We start from the raw sequence: 18,133 nt of genomic DNA on the forward strand, positions 1-18,133 counted from the left end.
CTACCAAAAAAAAAAAAAAAAAAGCACAGGGCTAGATAGTTTTCTTGCAGAATTCAACAAAACATACAAGGAGAAAGTGATACCAATCTTATTGAAAATATTATAGGCAATCAAAGACGATGGAACTCTCCCGAAATCATTGTAGGAAGCTAACATCACATTGATACTGTGTAAAGATCCAACAAAGAAAGATAACTACAGGCCAATATCCCTGGTAAACATAGATGCAAAAATTCTCAACAAGATTCTAGCAAACCAGATCCAACAACACATCTGAAAACTCATCCACCATGGCCAAACAGGCTTCATCTTCAGGACACAGGGCTGGTTCAACATCCGTAATACCATAAATACAATCAAATACATCAACAGATATAAAAACAAGAACCGCATGATTATATCATTAGACTCAGAAAAAGCTTTCAATAAAATCCAGCATCACTTCTTGATAAGAACTCTTGAACACCTAGGCAAAGAGGGAACATGGCTCAAAATAGTAAGAGCCATCTATGATAAACCCACAACTAACATATTTCTAAACAGACAGAAACTGGAAGCATTTTCCCTGAAAACCAGAACCAGACAAGACTGGCCACCCTTACCCCTCCTGTTCAACATAGTGTAGGAAGTCCTAGTTTGAACAAACAGACAAGAGAAGGACATCAGGGGTATCCAAATAGGAAAAGAGGAAGTTAAGCTATCCCTGTTTGCAGACAATATGATCGTATACCTGGAAAACCAAGGGAATCTGTCATAAACCTTACACTGATAAAAGACTTGGGCAAAGTTTCAGGGTATAAAATAAATGTGCAAAAGACAGTCACATTCTTATAAGCCAACAACAAACAGGTAAAGAAACAAAGAAAAAGCACAATCCCATTCCCAATAGCCACAAAAAAATTTAATACTTCAGTATATTCCTAACCAGAGGTGAAAGACCTTTACAGTCGGGTTCGGTGGCTCAGCCTGTAATCCTGCACCTTTGGGAGGTTGAGGTGAGTGGATTGCCTGAGCCCGCGGGTTCAAGACCCGCCTGGGCAGCGAGACCTCATCTCTACAATAAATAAAAAAATCAGCCGGGTATGGTAGCGCATGCCTGTAATTCCAGCTACTTGGAAGGCTGAGGCGGAAGGATCGCCAGAGTCCAGCAGGTCGAGGCTGCAGTGGCCGGAAGAAAAAGAAAGAAAGACCTTTACAATGAAAACTACAAAACACTGCTCAAAGAAATCAACGAAGACACAGACAAATGGAAAAATATTCCATGCTCATGGATTGGAAGAATCAACATTGTTAAGATGTCCATCCTATAGCCAGGCATGGTGGCGCATGCCTGAAGTTCCAGTTACTTGAAAGACTGAGGTGGAAGGATCACTTGAGCCCAGCAGGTTGAGGCTGCGGTGGCTGTGAGCATGGCACTGCCCTCCAGCCTGGATGACAGAGTGAGACTCCAACTCAAAAAAAAAAAAAAAGTCCAGCCTATCAAAGGCAATCTACAGATTCAATGCAATACTCATTAAATTACCAATATTATTCTTCTCAGACATGGAAATGACAATACAAAAATCCATATGGAAACATAAGCAATCACAAATAGCCAAAACAATCCTCAGCAAAATAAACCAAGCAGGAGGTATCACACTTCCAGACTTTAAACCTTTTTGTAAGGCTACAATAATCAAAACAGCCTGGTATTGGTACAAGAACAGGCATATAGAACAATAGAACAGGAAAGAGAATTCTGGAAGCAAAACCTCAATTTCTCAACCGCCTCATCTTGGACAAAGCCTCCACCAACAACCACTGGGGAGAGGAGAACCTATTCAGTAAATGGTACTCAGAAAACTGGCTGACCACATGCAGAAGATTGAAACAGAACCCTTACCTATCACCATACACAAAAATCAACTCTAAATAGATCAAAGACCTAAATGCAAAACCTCAAACTATAAAAATCTTAGAAAATGCCCATGCCATAAGAGATAAGATAGATAAGTGGGACCTCATCAAACTGAAAGCTTCTGCAAAGTAAAAGAAACCATTAAGAGAGTGGGGAGATAGCCCACAGAATGGGAAAAAACATCTGCCAACTGTATATATCTGACAATGGCCTAACATCCAAGTTCTACAAGGAACTCAGATGTGCCAAAAGAAAAAAACAAACAACCCCATTAAAAAGTGGGCAAAAGGTATGAATAGACACTTCTCAAAAGAAGACATATGAGCAGTCAACAGATATATGAAAGAATGCTCAGCTTCACTAATCATCATCATAGAAATGCAAATTAAAACCACACTGAGGTACCACCTTTCTCCAGTCAGGATGGCCATCATCAATAACTCAAAAAACAACAGATGCTGGAGAGGATGCAGAGAAAAGGGAACACTTCTACACTCTTGGTGGGAGTGTATACTAGTAAAACTTCTGTGGGAAACAGTGTGGTGATTTCCTAAATGATCTAAAAATCAACCTTCCATATGACCCAGCAATCCCCATTCCAGGGAAATACCCAGAGGAACTCAAATCACTCTATGAGAAAGATATCTGCACACGCATGTTTATTGCATCATTATTCACAATAGCAAAAACATGGAACCAATCATGCTGCCTACTGAAAATGGACTGGAGTACAAAAATGTGGTACATATACAAGATAGAATATTGTACAGCCATAAAGAAGGACAAAATTATGAATTTCTCAGCAACTTGGATGGACTTAAGAGTCTATAATACTGAGTGTTCTGCCATAGAAACAAAGAACTGAATACCACATGTTTTTACTCATAAGCATAAGACCCTTTACTCACACATAAGATCCTGAACATTTACCATAATACTGTAAGAAAGCGATTGGCAGTAGTGGCATACTGCTGGTGTGGGAGGGGGTGCATAACATCAATAAGGGTACCTAATCTCAAACCAGGCAAAGGGGGGACCAAAGGGAGGCCCAAACTTTGCCTGTACAATGACCACTTATATACCTAATCCTGAATTATACCCTACATCTTTAAAATAAAAAAATAAATAAAATACTATAAGAAAGGGATTGGCAGTAGTGGGACACTGCCAGGGGTGGGGCACATAACATCAATAAGGGTACCTGATCTCAAACAGGGTGAAGTGGGGACCAAAGGGAGGCCCAAAGTTTACCTGTACAATGACCACTTATCTACCTAATCCTGAATTGTACCCCACCTCTTTAAACTAAATAAATAATACATTTTTCTTAATATTTCCAAGGAGGATATAAAAGAAGATAAATTCTAAAATCTTGATAGCACCAACTGAAGAATCATGAGGTTCATACATTTGAAAAAGAGTTTTTATTTCTCATAAAATGTTGCCACCTGCAGTATGGCCATTTTGACAGACTGGAAAGCACTGCCTCTGGCTATAACCTGGAACAGACACTTTGACAGAGGCTGACAAAATGAACAGGAATTTATGCTGAGCAGAGTAGCTGAACATACAGATTTAATGAACTATAGGAGAAATCATGCATATTTTTGTATTTATTTATTATTTTTCGAAGTCTTTTTTGAGTCAGAGTCTCACTCTGTTATCCAGGCTGTAGGGCAGTGTCACAATCATAGCTCACCACAGCCTCAACTTCCTGGGCTCAGGTGATCCTTCTTCCTCAGCCTCCTGAGTAGCTGGTACTACAGGCACAGGCCTCCATGCTGGGATAATTTTATTTAAAATTTTTTTATAATTCATTTTTTTAATAGAAACATAGTCTTGTTATGTTGCCCAGGCTGGTCTGGAACTCCTGGCCTCAAGCAATCCTCCTGCTTCGGCCTCCCAAAGTGCTGGAATTACAGGCATGAGGTACCATGCCCAGTCCATAAATATTCATGAAAGTAGAATTATAGGCATATGCAACTGAGCTTCATGCCTCTCCATGGGACCCATGTCCAAAAAATGCCAATGTTAGTATGATCCAAGGGTGGAGTGCCCTCTGACATCAAAACATAAAGCAAAGGATACAAAGATCTTTAGTTCACATATTCTGCAGACTGGCCAGAACCACTCTGTTGTTAGTGGTCTTGAAGACTACTATCATAAAAATGCCTTTGTAAAATTAATAAAAGCTCACATGGTTAGAATTAGGATAGGGGCCTGAATTCTATCATGTCTTGACCCCTAGTGAGGGGATGGGCGGAAGGGAGCTGCTCACAAGGCTGATGAGCTTAGTTTCTCTTAAAGAACAAAGAGCCCTTAGGTCATGCAGGCCTCTTTGATGGCATCCATAAGTCTTACTAGCTGAAAAGTGTGAGCAACTTTGATCATCCTCTCATATACCTTCCATAGTTAAACAACCATCATTAACAAGATTTATAACTTCCCCAATTACTCCTGCAGTTAACATATGCATAAGACTGATCTTTCAGATATCTTTCAGACTTTACATTCTGGTGGGCCAACAAACCCCACCTTGACTCGTGACCCATACGAAGGTCACCTGAGCCTGTGATTCTCCCACTTGGAAAGTGGGTCTGTGCACAAAGACAGTTTCAACACCCCCATTTCTTCATCCCTAACCAACACCCGGACCCTAGCCCCATGCCCACCAAATCATTCCTTTAAAAACTCTAAGCTAAAACTCTGAGGCGGATTTGAGAAGTATCTTCTGTCCTCTACACTCAGGGGCGTTGCGATTATTAAACTTTCTCTACTGTAAGAGCTGCTTAATCATGGCTTTTCTGGGCAGCGGGCATAAGAACCCAGTCAGGTTGTAATAGTCTCCTATCAGGCAAAATAGGAGGGGTAGTGTCAGGTGGCTGGTGGAGTCTTCTGAAAGGGCTCATTTCTGTTTATCACTTAGGGATAAAAGTCTAATGGTGGTTAGCAAGGGAGTGGGTATAATGAGGCACGCCCAACTTCCTATCCCATTGTAGCAGAGAACTCAGTTTTTGAGGTTACTCTGGGGTCCTCTTGGGCGAGAAATGGTCAGTTCAGACCGTTGGAGGTTTTATAATTTTATTTTTAGTTTATAATACCTATCATCAGTGGACCAGCTTGTTCCAGTCACCAGTTTTGTCCTATCTTCATTAAACTATGTGATACCAATTCAGAACAAATGCCTTCCCCTGAAAATATATATGCCTTGCCTCTGCTTCTAATTGTCACATAAGGAGTAGAGGAGATGGGCAATTAAACAGATTTCCAAGCACTGTTCTCTCACTGAAAAGCAATTAATCTCTGGGCTCTAGTCTCTCCATTTGGCACACATCCTGCCAGACTCCATCAGGGAAAAACTTCCTGAGGTCAGCCACTTAGTGGCATTGGTAATTCAAAGTACTCATCCACTTAGGAAAATAGTTTAAAATAACTAAAGGAAATTGATTCCCTTCCTTGGGGGGGAAAAAAAAAGCTCACGATCTAGCTGCAACTGTTTACAAGGTCCCACTTTTTTTTTTTTTTTAAGCATTAAAGATGCTCTGGGAAACTCGTGCTTCACATCAGCTGTACTTTCCCCACAATCAGGCCTATTTTCTCTGTATCCAGGCCACAATCTTTAAATTCTCCAGGGTTCTTTAGAGTCACCTTTGGGCTGCCCTGCTACTTTGGATCCATGTACCTATTATAAAAAGTTTCTGTGTGATACATACTCCTTTTAAGAAACCCTTTTTGATGCTGTATCTCAGAGTCTGCTCTTTCTCAACTTTTCTGATGGTACTGACCTTATTAACGTACTGTTGTCCTCCCATCACCATGGAGCTCGGTTTTCTAAAGAAATAGGGGATGCTGACTTAGTTGGTAAGTTTGCCTTATCATATTCATTAGTTCCCTGTCTTCAACTGCTCTGATCAAATGTCCACCACTTTCTGTACTAGGACAAATTCTTTTAGATCAATAAAACCTTTTGGACATCTACTACAGAAAAGCACCCCTTCTCCAGGTCATAATTTCTATCTGTAATCACATCACATTTGCAGAGAGATCTTTTAAATGGCATGACATTTTCTTATAAGATAGCCTTCAGATTGGAAAGCGTCTCATAAAGCAGTCATGCTTCCTCTCTCCACCTGCTATAAACTGGCATGAGCTATTTTCACAGGGGCCCATTTCTACTGACTTATCAGACCAGATCACATTTCTTTATCTACTGGGAGGGTTACAGGATTACTAATACCAATCACTGAATATTATCTTGCCCCAGATTATTTATTTTGAGGAAGCAGGTCTCTTTAGTCATTTATTCAATAAACTTGAGTACCTATTACTAAGTGTCTACTGTGTCAGGCAAAAGGGACTTTAAAATATATGCATAAGAAAAAGCCTAGCCTGGGTAACATAGCAAGATTGCATCTCTACAAACAAATAAAAAAAATTAGCTGGGCATGATGGCATGTGCCTATAGTTTCAGATACTCGGGAGGCTGAGGCAGAAGGATAATATGAGCCCAGGAGGTGGAGGCTGTGGTGAGCCATGATCTTGCCACTGCACTTCAGCCTAGGCGACAGAGTGAGACACTGACTCAAAAAAAATAAAATAAAAGAGAGGACACAAATTACTACTATCAGAAATAAAAGAGTAGACATAATTATAGATCCCATGGACATTAAATGGATAATAAAGGAATACTATGAACAACTCTATGTCCATAAATGTTATAACCTAGATGAAATGGACCAATTAGCTGAAAGACAAAATGCCAAAACTCAAACACAATAAAACTATTTGAAGAGGTTAATATTTATTAAAGAGTCAAATCAATAATCAATAAACTTCCAAAAGGTAAACGCAGAGGGAATACTTCTTAACTCATTCCATAAATTCAGCATCACCTTAACGTTAAAATCAGACAATTACAAGGAAAAAACAATAACAAAAAACTATAGAACAATTTGTCATAAACATAGATACAAAAAAACCCCAACAAAACATTAGCAAATCAGATCCAACAATGTAAAAAAAAAGAATTATACACCATGACCAAGCAGGATTTATCCTAGGTACACAAGGCTGGTTTAACATCTGAAATGACTGCAATCCCACAAGGCAACAGGCTAAAGAAGAAAAATCACATGATCATATCAACAACAGATGTAGAAAAAGCATTTGACAAAATCCAATACCTATTCATGGTTAAAAACTCTCAGTTAATTAAGAAAAGAGAAGAACTTCCTCAACTTGATCAAGAATATCTGTAAAAAACCTACAGCTAGCAGCTTACTTAATGGTGAGAAACTAGAAGCTTTTATACTAAGATCAGAAATAAGGCAAGAATCTCTTCTCTTACCACTGCTTTTCAACATTGTACTGGAAATTCTAGCTAATACAATAAGACAAAAAGGAAGTAAAAGTTATACTGACTAAAAGAAATAAGAATGTCTTTGCAGAAAATATGATCATCTATGCAGAAAATCTGAAAGAGTAACAACAACAAAAAACCTCCTAAAACTGTGATTATAGCAAGGTTACAGGACACAAGGTTAATATGTAAGTAAATTGTTTCTTTATTTACCAGCAATGAATTGGAAATTAAAAACATAATACTATTTACATTAGCATTAAAAAACTGAAACACAGCCGGGCTCGGTGGCTCAGCCTGTAATCCCGCGCCTTTGGGAGGCTGAGGTGAGTGGATTGTCTGAGCCCACGGGTTCGAGACCCGCCTGGGCAGTGAGACCTCATCTCTACAATAAATAAAAAAATCAGCCAGGCGTGGTAGCGCATGCCTATAATTCCGGCTACTTGGAAGGCTGAGGCGGAAGGATCGCCGGGGCCCAGCAGGTCAAGGCTACGGGGGCCAGGAGCGGCCAATGCACTCTAGTCTGGGCGACAGAGTGAGACTCCAACTCAAAAACAAACAAACAAAAAAAAACTGAAACACAAGAATAAATCTAACCAAACATACAAGATCTATATAAGGAAAACTATAAGACTCTGATGAAATAAATAAAAGAAGAATTAAATAAATGGAGAGATAGTCCATGTTGACAAGAAGATTCAATATTGTCAAGTGTTTCTTCCTTTTTTTTTTTTTGAGTTGGAGTCTCACTCTGTTGCTCAGGCTGGAATGCCGTGGCATGCTTACAGCCACCACAGCTTCGATATGCTGGGCTCAGGCAACTCTTCCACCTCAGCCTTCCAAATAGCTGGAACCACAGGCATGTGCCACCATGCCCAGCTGATTTTTTGATTTATTGTAGAGACGAGGTCTGGCCAAGTTGCCCAGGCTCATCTCAAACTCCTGGGCTTAGGCAACTCTCTCGCCACCACCTCCCAAAGAGCTGGGGCTACAGGCATGAGCCACCATGTCCGGCCTCAAGTGTCTCTTCTAACTTGATTTTTAGATTCAATTCAATCCCAATAAAAATCCCAGCAAGTTATTTTGCTAATATCAACAAACTAACCCTAAAGTTTACACGAAGAAGCAAAAGACCCAGAATAGCCAACATAATACTGAAGAACATAGCTGGAGGACTGACACTACACAACTTCAAGACTTACTATAAAGACCTACTCTGTAGCTGGAGTAATCAAGGCAGTGTGGTATTGGCAAAAGAACAGACAAAAATAGATCCATGAAAGAGGACAGAGAGACCAAAAATAGATCCACCTAGTCAACTGATTTTGACAAAGCAGCAAATGGAGAAAACATAGTCTTTTTAAGAAATAGTGCTGGAACAACTAGACACCCACATGCAAAAAAGTGAATTAGATACAGATCTTACACCCTTCACTGAAAGCTAACTAAAAAATTACACAAGAAAACAACTCAAATTAATTCAAATAACCTTAAAGTAAAATGCAAAACTACAGAACTACGAGAACATAACATAAGAAAAAAAATCGATGTAACTTTTGGGTTTGGCAATGACTTTTTAGATTTAACACCAAGGCATGACCCATGAAATAATTGGTAAGCTGAACTTCACTAAAATAAAAAATTTCTGCTCTGCAAAAGACACTATCAAGAGAATGAAAAGGCAAACCACGGACATAGTGCCTCACGCCTGTAATCGCAACATTTTGGAAGGCCGAGGGGAGAGGACTGTGTGAGCCCAGAAGATCAAGATCAGTCTGGGCAACAAAGCGAGACCCATCTCTACAAAAAAATCAAAAACTTAGCTGGATGTAGTCGTATACACCTGTAGTCCCAGATACTCAGGAGGTTAAGGTGGAAGGATCGCCTGAGCCCAGGAGGTCGACGCTGCAATGAGCTGTGACTGTGTCACTGCACTCCAGCCTGGGCAAGAGTGAGACCCTGATTCAAAAAAAAAAAAGACAAACCACAGACACAGACTGAAAGAAAATATTTGTAAAAGACATATCTGACAAGGAACTGCTATGAAAAATATACAAAGAACTCAAACTCACCAATAAAAAAACCTGATTTAAAAATGGGTCAAAGATCTTAACAGATACCTCACCAAAAAAGATATACAGATGGCAAATAAGCATATGAAAAGATGCTCAACATCATGTGCTATCAGGGAAATGCAGATTAAAATGTGGTATCACTATATACCTATTAGAAAGGCTAAAACCCAGAACCCTAATACCATTAAATGCTGGCAAAGATATGTAGCAAAAGGAACTCTCATTTATTAGCTGGTGGGAACACAAAATGGTACAGCCACTTCAGAAGGCAGTTTGGCAGTTTCTTACAAAACTAAATATATTCTAACTATAGGATAAAGCAACTGTACTCCCTGGTATTCACCCAAAGGACATGAAGACCTACGTCTGCACAAAAGTATGTACTCAATGTTTCTAACACCTTTATTCATAACTGCCAAAACTTGGAAGCAAATAACTATCATTCAGAAGTGAATGGATAAAAATGCTGTGGCATATTCAGACTATAAGTTTTTCAGTGCTAACAAGTAAGCCATAAAAAAAGACATGGAGAATACTTAAACACATATTATTAAGTGAAAGAAGACAATCTGAAAAGGCTATGTACTATATGATATCAACTATCTGACATTCTGGAAAAGGCAAAACTACAGTAAAAAAGATCAGTGGTTCCCAGGATTTGGGGCAGGAGAGTGGGAAGAACAAACAGGCAAAATACAGCAGTGAAACTATTTTGTATGAGACTATAATAGTGGATTCATGCCACTATACATCTGCTGAAACCAGGAATGAATTCTAATGTAAGTTATAGACTTTTGGTGATAACAACTTGTCAAGCAACTTCATGGATTGTAGCAAACGTACAACTTTGGTGGGAAATGTTCATAATGGGGGAAACTATGTATGTGTGGGGGAAGGGAGTATACGGAAAACCTCTGTACCTTTCCCTCAATTTTGCTGTGAACCTAAAACTGCTTTTAAAACAAATGCTTTAAAAATAGTCTGTTAAAAAAAAAGGATACACATACACAGTTCCTAACCAAAAATGCTCATAGTCTCTTGTTATGCATACATATAAACAAGTAACTATCATACAATCATTAACCCAGGACCACTGGCTGCAGGCCACTCCCACCCCCTTCAAAAGCTCCCTTCTTTTCAATTACTAGAGTATGGTATATTGAAACCTCCTTTTCAACTTTAGTGCCCCAAAGATGAAGCTTCAAGTCTCAGGACTATTTTCCTACTATACATCGTGGCCAACAAGAGGTATAGTGGAACTTAAATCTCATTTCTGATCTAGATTTGTGTTTTAGGATACACAATACAGACATGGTCAGGACACTCAGATTCTTTGGTCACTAAGTTTCCAACTGATTTAGTGTTTCTTGCATCTTGAGGCATCTGCAAAGAAGGGACATTACTGACACAGAATACTCTGCTGTGAATGCTCTGGTCAGGCAAGGATGAAAGTAGGAATTATGGACAGGCATTTGGAGAATCAATCTACGCTCTAATTTGCCTGAAGCTCTAACCGTCATACAGAAATAGCAATATTTTTACTTTCAACCAATTAGTCAGCTTCTTTGGGGACTATAATGAGTAAATTATTCTTTTCATCACATTTCAGTTGTTTCTGTTCCTTTTAGCTAATGTCGACCAAATTACTGATTAAATGGTATTACTTATTATTCAGCTAGATAATAAAGAACATATAGACTAAAAAAGTTTAGATCACTTTGTATTTATTACACGTTTAACTGAATTTTCTCAAATTACAGAATTCAACCCCAAAATAAGGTAATAAATGTCTATTAAATTGTTATTCACTTGTATTTTTCTCTCCTAGAATATTTACACAGCAGAATATCATAAAGATGCATGAAGAGGTTCAGTGCACTTTCAGTGGTTCATAATCATGAGACAAAGACCACTTTATGCAGAAAAGACAACTAGATCAACGTTAAAATAATGATAATATAAAGGAAAAAATAAAATACTGCATTTTACCACTATTATTTTGGTAGATGATAGAACATTGTTTAAAATAATGCTTCTCTACAGAGCACATGCTGTGCTTGGTATGCTTGGCACATTAGCACTCGCTAACTGCTCAGCTCCCATCTGCAGTTTCTCTAGCAGGACCTTGTCCCAGGCCCACTTTCAAACCCTGAGGCTCTGATCTGCCTGCCTCCATAGGGACTATTCTGGCAGGAGTGTGACCCATCGTCCTCCATCTGCTCTTATGGCTTCCCTGTCGTCTCTTATTTTCCCCCAGATTCACACATGCTGCCATCTGCATCCTCAGCACGGATGCCTAGCACAAAACTCAGCAGAGCAAGCTCTCCACAGCTCTTATCCCAGAATACGTCCCTTCACTGGCTAAATGACTATAAGGTAAAAAGAATGAATCTACCCACAAAAATCATTCTCCCTACTTTACAGTCACATTTCCAGCAGTGCAAAAAAAGGCTGGTGATGCCTGATTTTAGAACTTAAAACATTCATTGAGTTTAGACAAAATATATACTGTTCTGAAGTTTGTTAAAATCTATTCTTTTCTATTATTGTTATTTTTAAAATCATAAAAATATAAAAACTGTAAACATTCTACTAAACATTTCAGGAGAATCCTTGTTAACCTACTTTGTATTTAGTAGGTTCAGAAAGAACAAAAGTGACACCATGTTCCCTTTGGCAAACCCAAAATCATGCTCCCAGCCCTAACCCTACCATTGCCTGTCTCCCACCATTAGACTGCTCTGCTATGCCAAGCCTGTCTCTCATGACAACTGCTGCTCCTACTCCTGAATACACCCTGTAATCAAACAGCAGAAAGTTTATCGTAATTTCCCCTCAGTAGCCATCCATGTGCTCTTGGCATCTTCGCTCATCACTCCATACTTGACCTCGCCTCAGCGACTAAGCAAACACATGGAAGTAAGCACACATAAAATTGGAGCACCTCCTTTGCCACATGCTGCATTCCTTTGCAAAATGAGAAGGCACTTCCTCTCTCTGTCAGAGTCACAGCGGAATCAGGTAAGGAGTGAGGGATGCTGCTGACAGAGGTAGGAATAAAGAAGCTGAAAAGGCTAGCTAGCAGTGTTCACCACACCCCCAGAGTCAGCACATTCCCTTCATTGTGACACTGCTGGGAGCCTGAGGATTAATCTGATCTTCTGTTCAAAAGGAGGAGCCTAGCCGGGCTTGGTGGCTCAGCCTGTAATCCCGCGCTTTGGGAGGCTGAGGTGAGAGGATTGCCTGAGCCCGTGGGTTTGAGACCTGCCTGGGCAACTTTGCGAGACCTTATCTCTACAATAAATAAAAAAATCAGCTGGACATGGTAGCGCGTGCCTGTAATTCCGGCTACTCGGAAGGCTGAGGCGGAAGGATCGCCGGAGCCCAGCAGGTTGAGGCTGCGGTGGCAGGCAGGGGCCACTGCACTCCAGTCTAGGCCACAGAGAGATTCCAACTCAAAAAAAACAACAACAAAAGGAGGAACCTATTATTCAGGAAATTCCAGTCACTTATTGCTCTTATAGCAAGGTTTTACTGTATACTTTTAAAACAAATTAACAAGATGTTATTTTTTTAATGAATAACTTAAAAATTAATAAAAAAAAAACTGCCTTTGTTTTTAGGGAGTAATACTCTAGACACAAAGGATTAATGAAATCTATCAGCTCTGGGGAATTCCCTTAGCAGCTCTATCACCTATGATTAATGAGATAACATAAAATCAGAATTCCTGACCTGGGTGTTAAATGGTACCAATTAACCACAGTATTAACTGCAATGACTTACAACTGTATTACCTGAAGTTATCATGGTGAAGTATCAGAAAAAGTGAAATCATAAATATTTTCCACAGCACCATAAAGTTTTATAAAATACTATTTCAGTTAATGTACAACCTCAAGATTTTGGTCCATCATTCATATTAGGCTTAACCTCTTCTTTTACCAATAATAGTTCTGACAGAGGCCATATGGCATAACTATAACATGAAGATGATATATTTTACTGAAGAACCTGTAATATATACTTACTTAGTCACTGTGTCAGCTATATCCATTGGCTATTGGATTCAAAAGCCAGGAAAAGGTGGTTTTGCCATTTATATTCTAATCACAAATTTTAATTTGCCAAAAGGACCTAAGTTGTAACTAAGATATTTGTCGTAACTAAAAAAATTCTTTTATATCTGTTTGTTTTGGTACTGTGTGTTCTTATGGGTCTTGTTTTTATATGATAATATTTTGCAAATGACTCTGAGTCTTTCAAGTAAGAATACAGTGATGTACTTTGAATTTTAAAGTAAATGGAAGTGGAAACAGACAAATTTTATAGCCAAATTATCTGGAATTATATGCAACAAGTTACTGTTAATTAAAAAAACAGAGTGGATCCCCCCAATATCTAGCATGCTCATGGATCTCCTACAACTGTTAGTGTGTGCTATGTTGAACTGTTAGTTCAACACTGACCTAAGCAAAACATAATTGGAAGTACTTGCATACCAAAAGACATACTCTGCACTCAAAAGCCAAATACGAATTGAGTTTGGGATTATCTAATTGAGTTTGGGATTATCGTCCATTAATGCACAAAACTGAGACTTGGCTGTACTACAAATTAACTAGCACTAGAGTAAACTTGCTATAAAATTATTTGTAACAAAATAAATATTTTCAGTCACTCTACACTAAGTGATATATAAATCATTAGCAGTTTATAACATTAGCTTAGGTCACTTTTTGGGGACCTAAACATACTGTACAATCCTGAGTTAAAGGATAGGGATACAATTTCGTGGGGATCTTTCTTGACCAGGAATCATAAAGAAAACACATAAACCACAACTTGTAATAATACCCACTTTCATGGGATCTTTCTAGACCAGGAATCATAAAGAAAACACATTAAACCACAACTTGTAATTATCCCCATTTTCATTAGAAGTACCATGAGTTCTTTTTCCTTTGGTAAATAAGTTTATCTGTGTAAACCATTGATCTTGATGGAGTAAAATTAAGCAGAGTTTCTGCTAGGATTCTTCCATCACCTTTTGACACTGATACAGTAAATAGTCAGGAAGAGAAGAGCAGGAAGATCTGAACCACAGGGCTAAAACATCAGCATGAACTCGGCAGTGCAGCAAGCAGGGGATGGATGGGAGGAGCTGACAGGCCAATAGGCCCTCATTGCCTACAACACAAAAATGAAAAATAACTTATTTTACAAAAGACCTTCAACAGACATTTCTCTAAGAAGATATATAAATGGTCAATAAGCAAATGAAAACATGCTCAGTATCACAATCACAAAGGAAATTGCAAGCTGAAAGCACGAGATACTATTTCATACCCATTATGATGGCTAATATATATATTTTTTAAAGTAGAAAATAACAAATGTTGGTAAAGATATGGGGAAATTGGAACCCTTGCACATTGTTGGTGGGAATGTAAAATGGTGGCATTGTTGTGAAAAAATGATAGGACAGTTTCTCAAAAAATTAAATACAGAATTACCATATAATCCAGCAATTACACTTCTGAGTATAGAACCAAAAGAAGGGAAAGCAAGGACATAAATGGATATTTGTATACTCACGTTCATGTCATATTCACAACAGCCAAAAAGTGCAAGTACCTAAGCAGTCACTTACAGATGAATTCAAATGTGGTATATTCATACAGAGAAATGGTATTCAAGCTTAAGAAGAAAAAAATTCTGACACAGGCTACAACATGAATCACTCTTGAAGGCATTATCCTAAGTGAAATAAGCCACACACCAAAGGACAAATATTGTAGAATTACAGTTATATAAGTTACCTAACATTGTCAAATCCAAAGACAAAAAATAAAATGGTGGTTGCCAAGGGCCAAGGAGAAAGGGATAATGGGGAGTTATTGTTTAATGGGTACAGAGTTTCAGCTGAAAGAAATGAAAAGTTCTGGAGATAGGTGGTGGTAATGGTTGCACAACAGTGTGAATATACTTAATGTCACTAAACTATACATTTAAAAATTGTTGGCCAGGCACAGGGGCTCAAAGCTGTAATCCTAGCACTTTGGGAGACCAAGGTAAGGGGATTGCCTGAGTCCACAGGTTCAAGAACAACCTGGGCAACTTGGCGAGACCTCGTGTCTACAGTATATCAAAAAATTAGCCAGGCGTGGTAGCACACGCCTGTAGTTCTGGCTACTTGGAAGGCTGAGGCGGAGAGATCACCTGAGCCCAGCAGGTCGACGATGGGGTGGCCACGAGTGTGCCACTGCACTCTAGCCTAGGCGACAGAGTGAGATTCCAACTCAAAAAAAAAAATTGTCAAAATGGTACATTTTATGTTATGTGTATTTTCTAATTAAAAATTATTTAGGCCAGGCGAGGTGGCTCAAGCCTATATCCCAGCATTTTGGGAGGCTGAGGTAAGAGGACTGCCTGAGCCCACGGGTTCGAGACCAGCCTGGACAACTTGGCAAGACCTCATCTCTATAATAAATAAAAAAATTAGCCAGCATGTAGCACATACCTGCAGTTCTGGCTACTTGGAAGGCTGAGGCGAAAGGATCACCTAAGCTCAGCATGTAGATGGCTGGGGTGGCCATGAGCATGCCACTGTACTCCAGCCTGGGTGACAGAGTGAGACTCCAACTCAAAAAAAAAAATTATTTAATATAGCCTGAAAAACACATCATCTGAAAGATAGTGGCAATAGGAAACACAGCTTAAGAAATTTAACACTTGTAATAGCTTATATGTATTCTGATTGTATGAAAGCTCCTATAAACACCGAATTGCCTTTTCATAACTCTACGAACCTATAATGTCAATAACATGAAGCCTTAGTTTCTGTTGCAGGATCTTTAGGGCAGAAGGCAGAGCAGCTTGAGAGTCTGATATTTTAATATTTTGCTTCACATCACTTGCAAAGGATAACCAGAGTTTGCCAAAGTCCTCCGTTGAGATTTTCAATGGTCTGAAAATAATTTTTAAAATTAGATTTCTGTCCAATAAGAAATGAAATGATTCTAAATAAATACACTTCAAATGCCTCATGAGAATAAAATATAATCATTGTAAATCTGGGTCCCAAAACAATTGTTTTTAAACCAAATATGACTAGAATGCTTAGTATCATCCTCTAAACTGACAAATATAATGAAAGCAGGGGATATTATTAAATTTAAAATGCCATTCTAATAAATCACTAAGTTCTCTCTCTGTCTGAATATTAGTCATTCCAGTAAGATTTACCAAGTAATTTTGTGAATCATTCAAATATAATGTAAAATTTTTCTCTCATTTATACTTTGAATTTGGTGATAAGATATGCTATCAAAGTTATGTAAAAGAATATGAATACAAAGATCCAGCACCTTAAATAAACTAGACCAAGAGAAGGACTTTATCAAATACATATTTTAAGTGGTTCATGAAACTAAAAATCAAATAGTTAAAACTGGGTATCTCTGAGGATGGGATTATAAGAACTTTTATATTCTACTTATATTTTTCTACATTTAAATTTTACAGAATCGGCCAGGCATGGTGGCTCAAGCCTGCAATCCCAGCACTTTGGGAGGTCAAGGCGAGGGAACTGCCTGAGTCCATGGGTTCAAGAACAGCCTGGGCAACTTAGCAAGACCCCATTTCTACAATCAATCAAAAAATTAGCCAGGCAAGGTAGCACACGCCTATAGTTCCAGTTACTTGGAAGGATGAGGTGGAAGGATTGCCTGAGCCCAGTGGGCTGATTCTGGGGTGGCCATGAACATGCCACTGCACTCCAGCCTGGGCAACGGAGTGAGAATCCAACTAAAAAAAATTTTTTTTTTACAATATCTAATGATTTTATAATCAACAAATATATCTTTCTTTAAAGATACAGAGGATTTTACTAATACACACAGAACAACTGTGTTACAGATATTGTGCTTCTTCAGATTACTAGTGTTCATGATGGGATACACCTTCAGTCACAGAAGGTAAGTTTTTTGAAGGATGGATTTTACAGATGCAAATACAGTACTCTGATAGGCATATTCTTACCAAAAGACTTTAAAGAGTGGGCAACACAAATACATATAGTAGTATAACACAAATGTGTTGAAGTTAAAAAATTTTTCACAGATATTCACTGGTATTCTGCATTCTTGGCTCAGTCAGCCTTCATTTTTTAAAATGTTCAAATACAGTACAATACATTTATAACACTAAATGAAGCAGATGAGTTAAGAGGTTGTTCTCAATTACTTTATAACACTGCACAGTGCCAAATATAATTTTTAATAAAAAATAAGTTTAATAACTATGCTGGGTAATTTTCTTAGTTCTCTAAAGCTTAGCAAACAGATTTTATGAAAAAATTAATTAAAGGAATGAAATACTAATGAAAGAAATTTTAAAAGTTTAAAAAAAAAAAGCTATGCAGAATTTTTGGAGATATTTAATTTAAATAGTACTTTCAGAAGTTTTTCCAGGTTACTAACCAATTTCCAACTAAATTAGGTCTCGTACTCTCTCATTGTACCATTTATTTTCTCATAGCACTGTTCATAATTACAAATGTATTTATGTAATGCTATAAATAAATACATATGTATTTCTCAAACTTCACTTGAGAAAAATTCACTAGCACAAATAATTAAGAAACAATAGTACATAAGGTCAAAATTATGTTCAATGTCTTCTCCTTAGACTAGAAATTTCCTTAAGGTAGGAACTGAGTCTAGGTTTCTTTTTTTTTTTTTTGAGTTGGAGTCTCACTCTGTCACCCAGACTGGAGTGCAGTGGCCGCTCCCGGTCACC

The 18,133-nt window shown here is 38.3% G+C and overlaps 1 protein-coding gene across 1 annotated transcript in view; it reads right to left on the reverse strand.

The window, feature by feature from the left end:
* Positions 1 to 14,276: 14,276 nt before the first annotated feature.
* Positions 14,277 to 18,133, reverse strand: part of AP4E1 (adaptor related protein complex 4 epsilon 1 subunit) — an 82,325-nt gene continuing 78,468 nt past the window's right edge. The window contains exons 20-21 of the mRNA XM_008071529.2: positions 16,144 to 16,301; positions 14,277 to 14,521 (exon numbers count right to left, since the gene is read on the reverse strand). Of these exons, the coding sequence (XP_008069720.1) occupies positions 14,361 to 14,521; positions 16,144 to 16,301 (319 nt within the window). The 3' untranslated portion in view covers positions 14,277 to 14,360. The remainder of the gene's footprint in view (positions 14,522 to 16,143; positions 16,302 to 18,133) is intronic.

This window comes from Carlito syrichta, unplaced genomic scaffold (assembly GCF_000164805.1).
Source record: "Carlito syrichta isolate Samal-C Ts95f unplaced genomic scaffold, Tarsius_syrichta-2.0.1 Scaffold314363, whole genome shotgun sequence".
Lineage (NCBI taxonomy): Eukaryota > Metazoa > Chordata > Mammalia > Primates > Tarsiidae > Carlito > Carlito syrichta.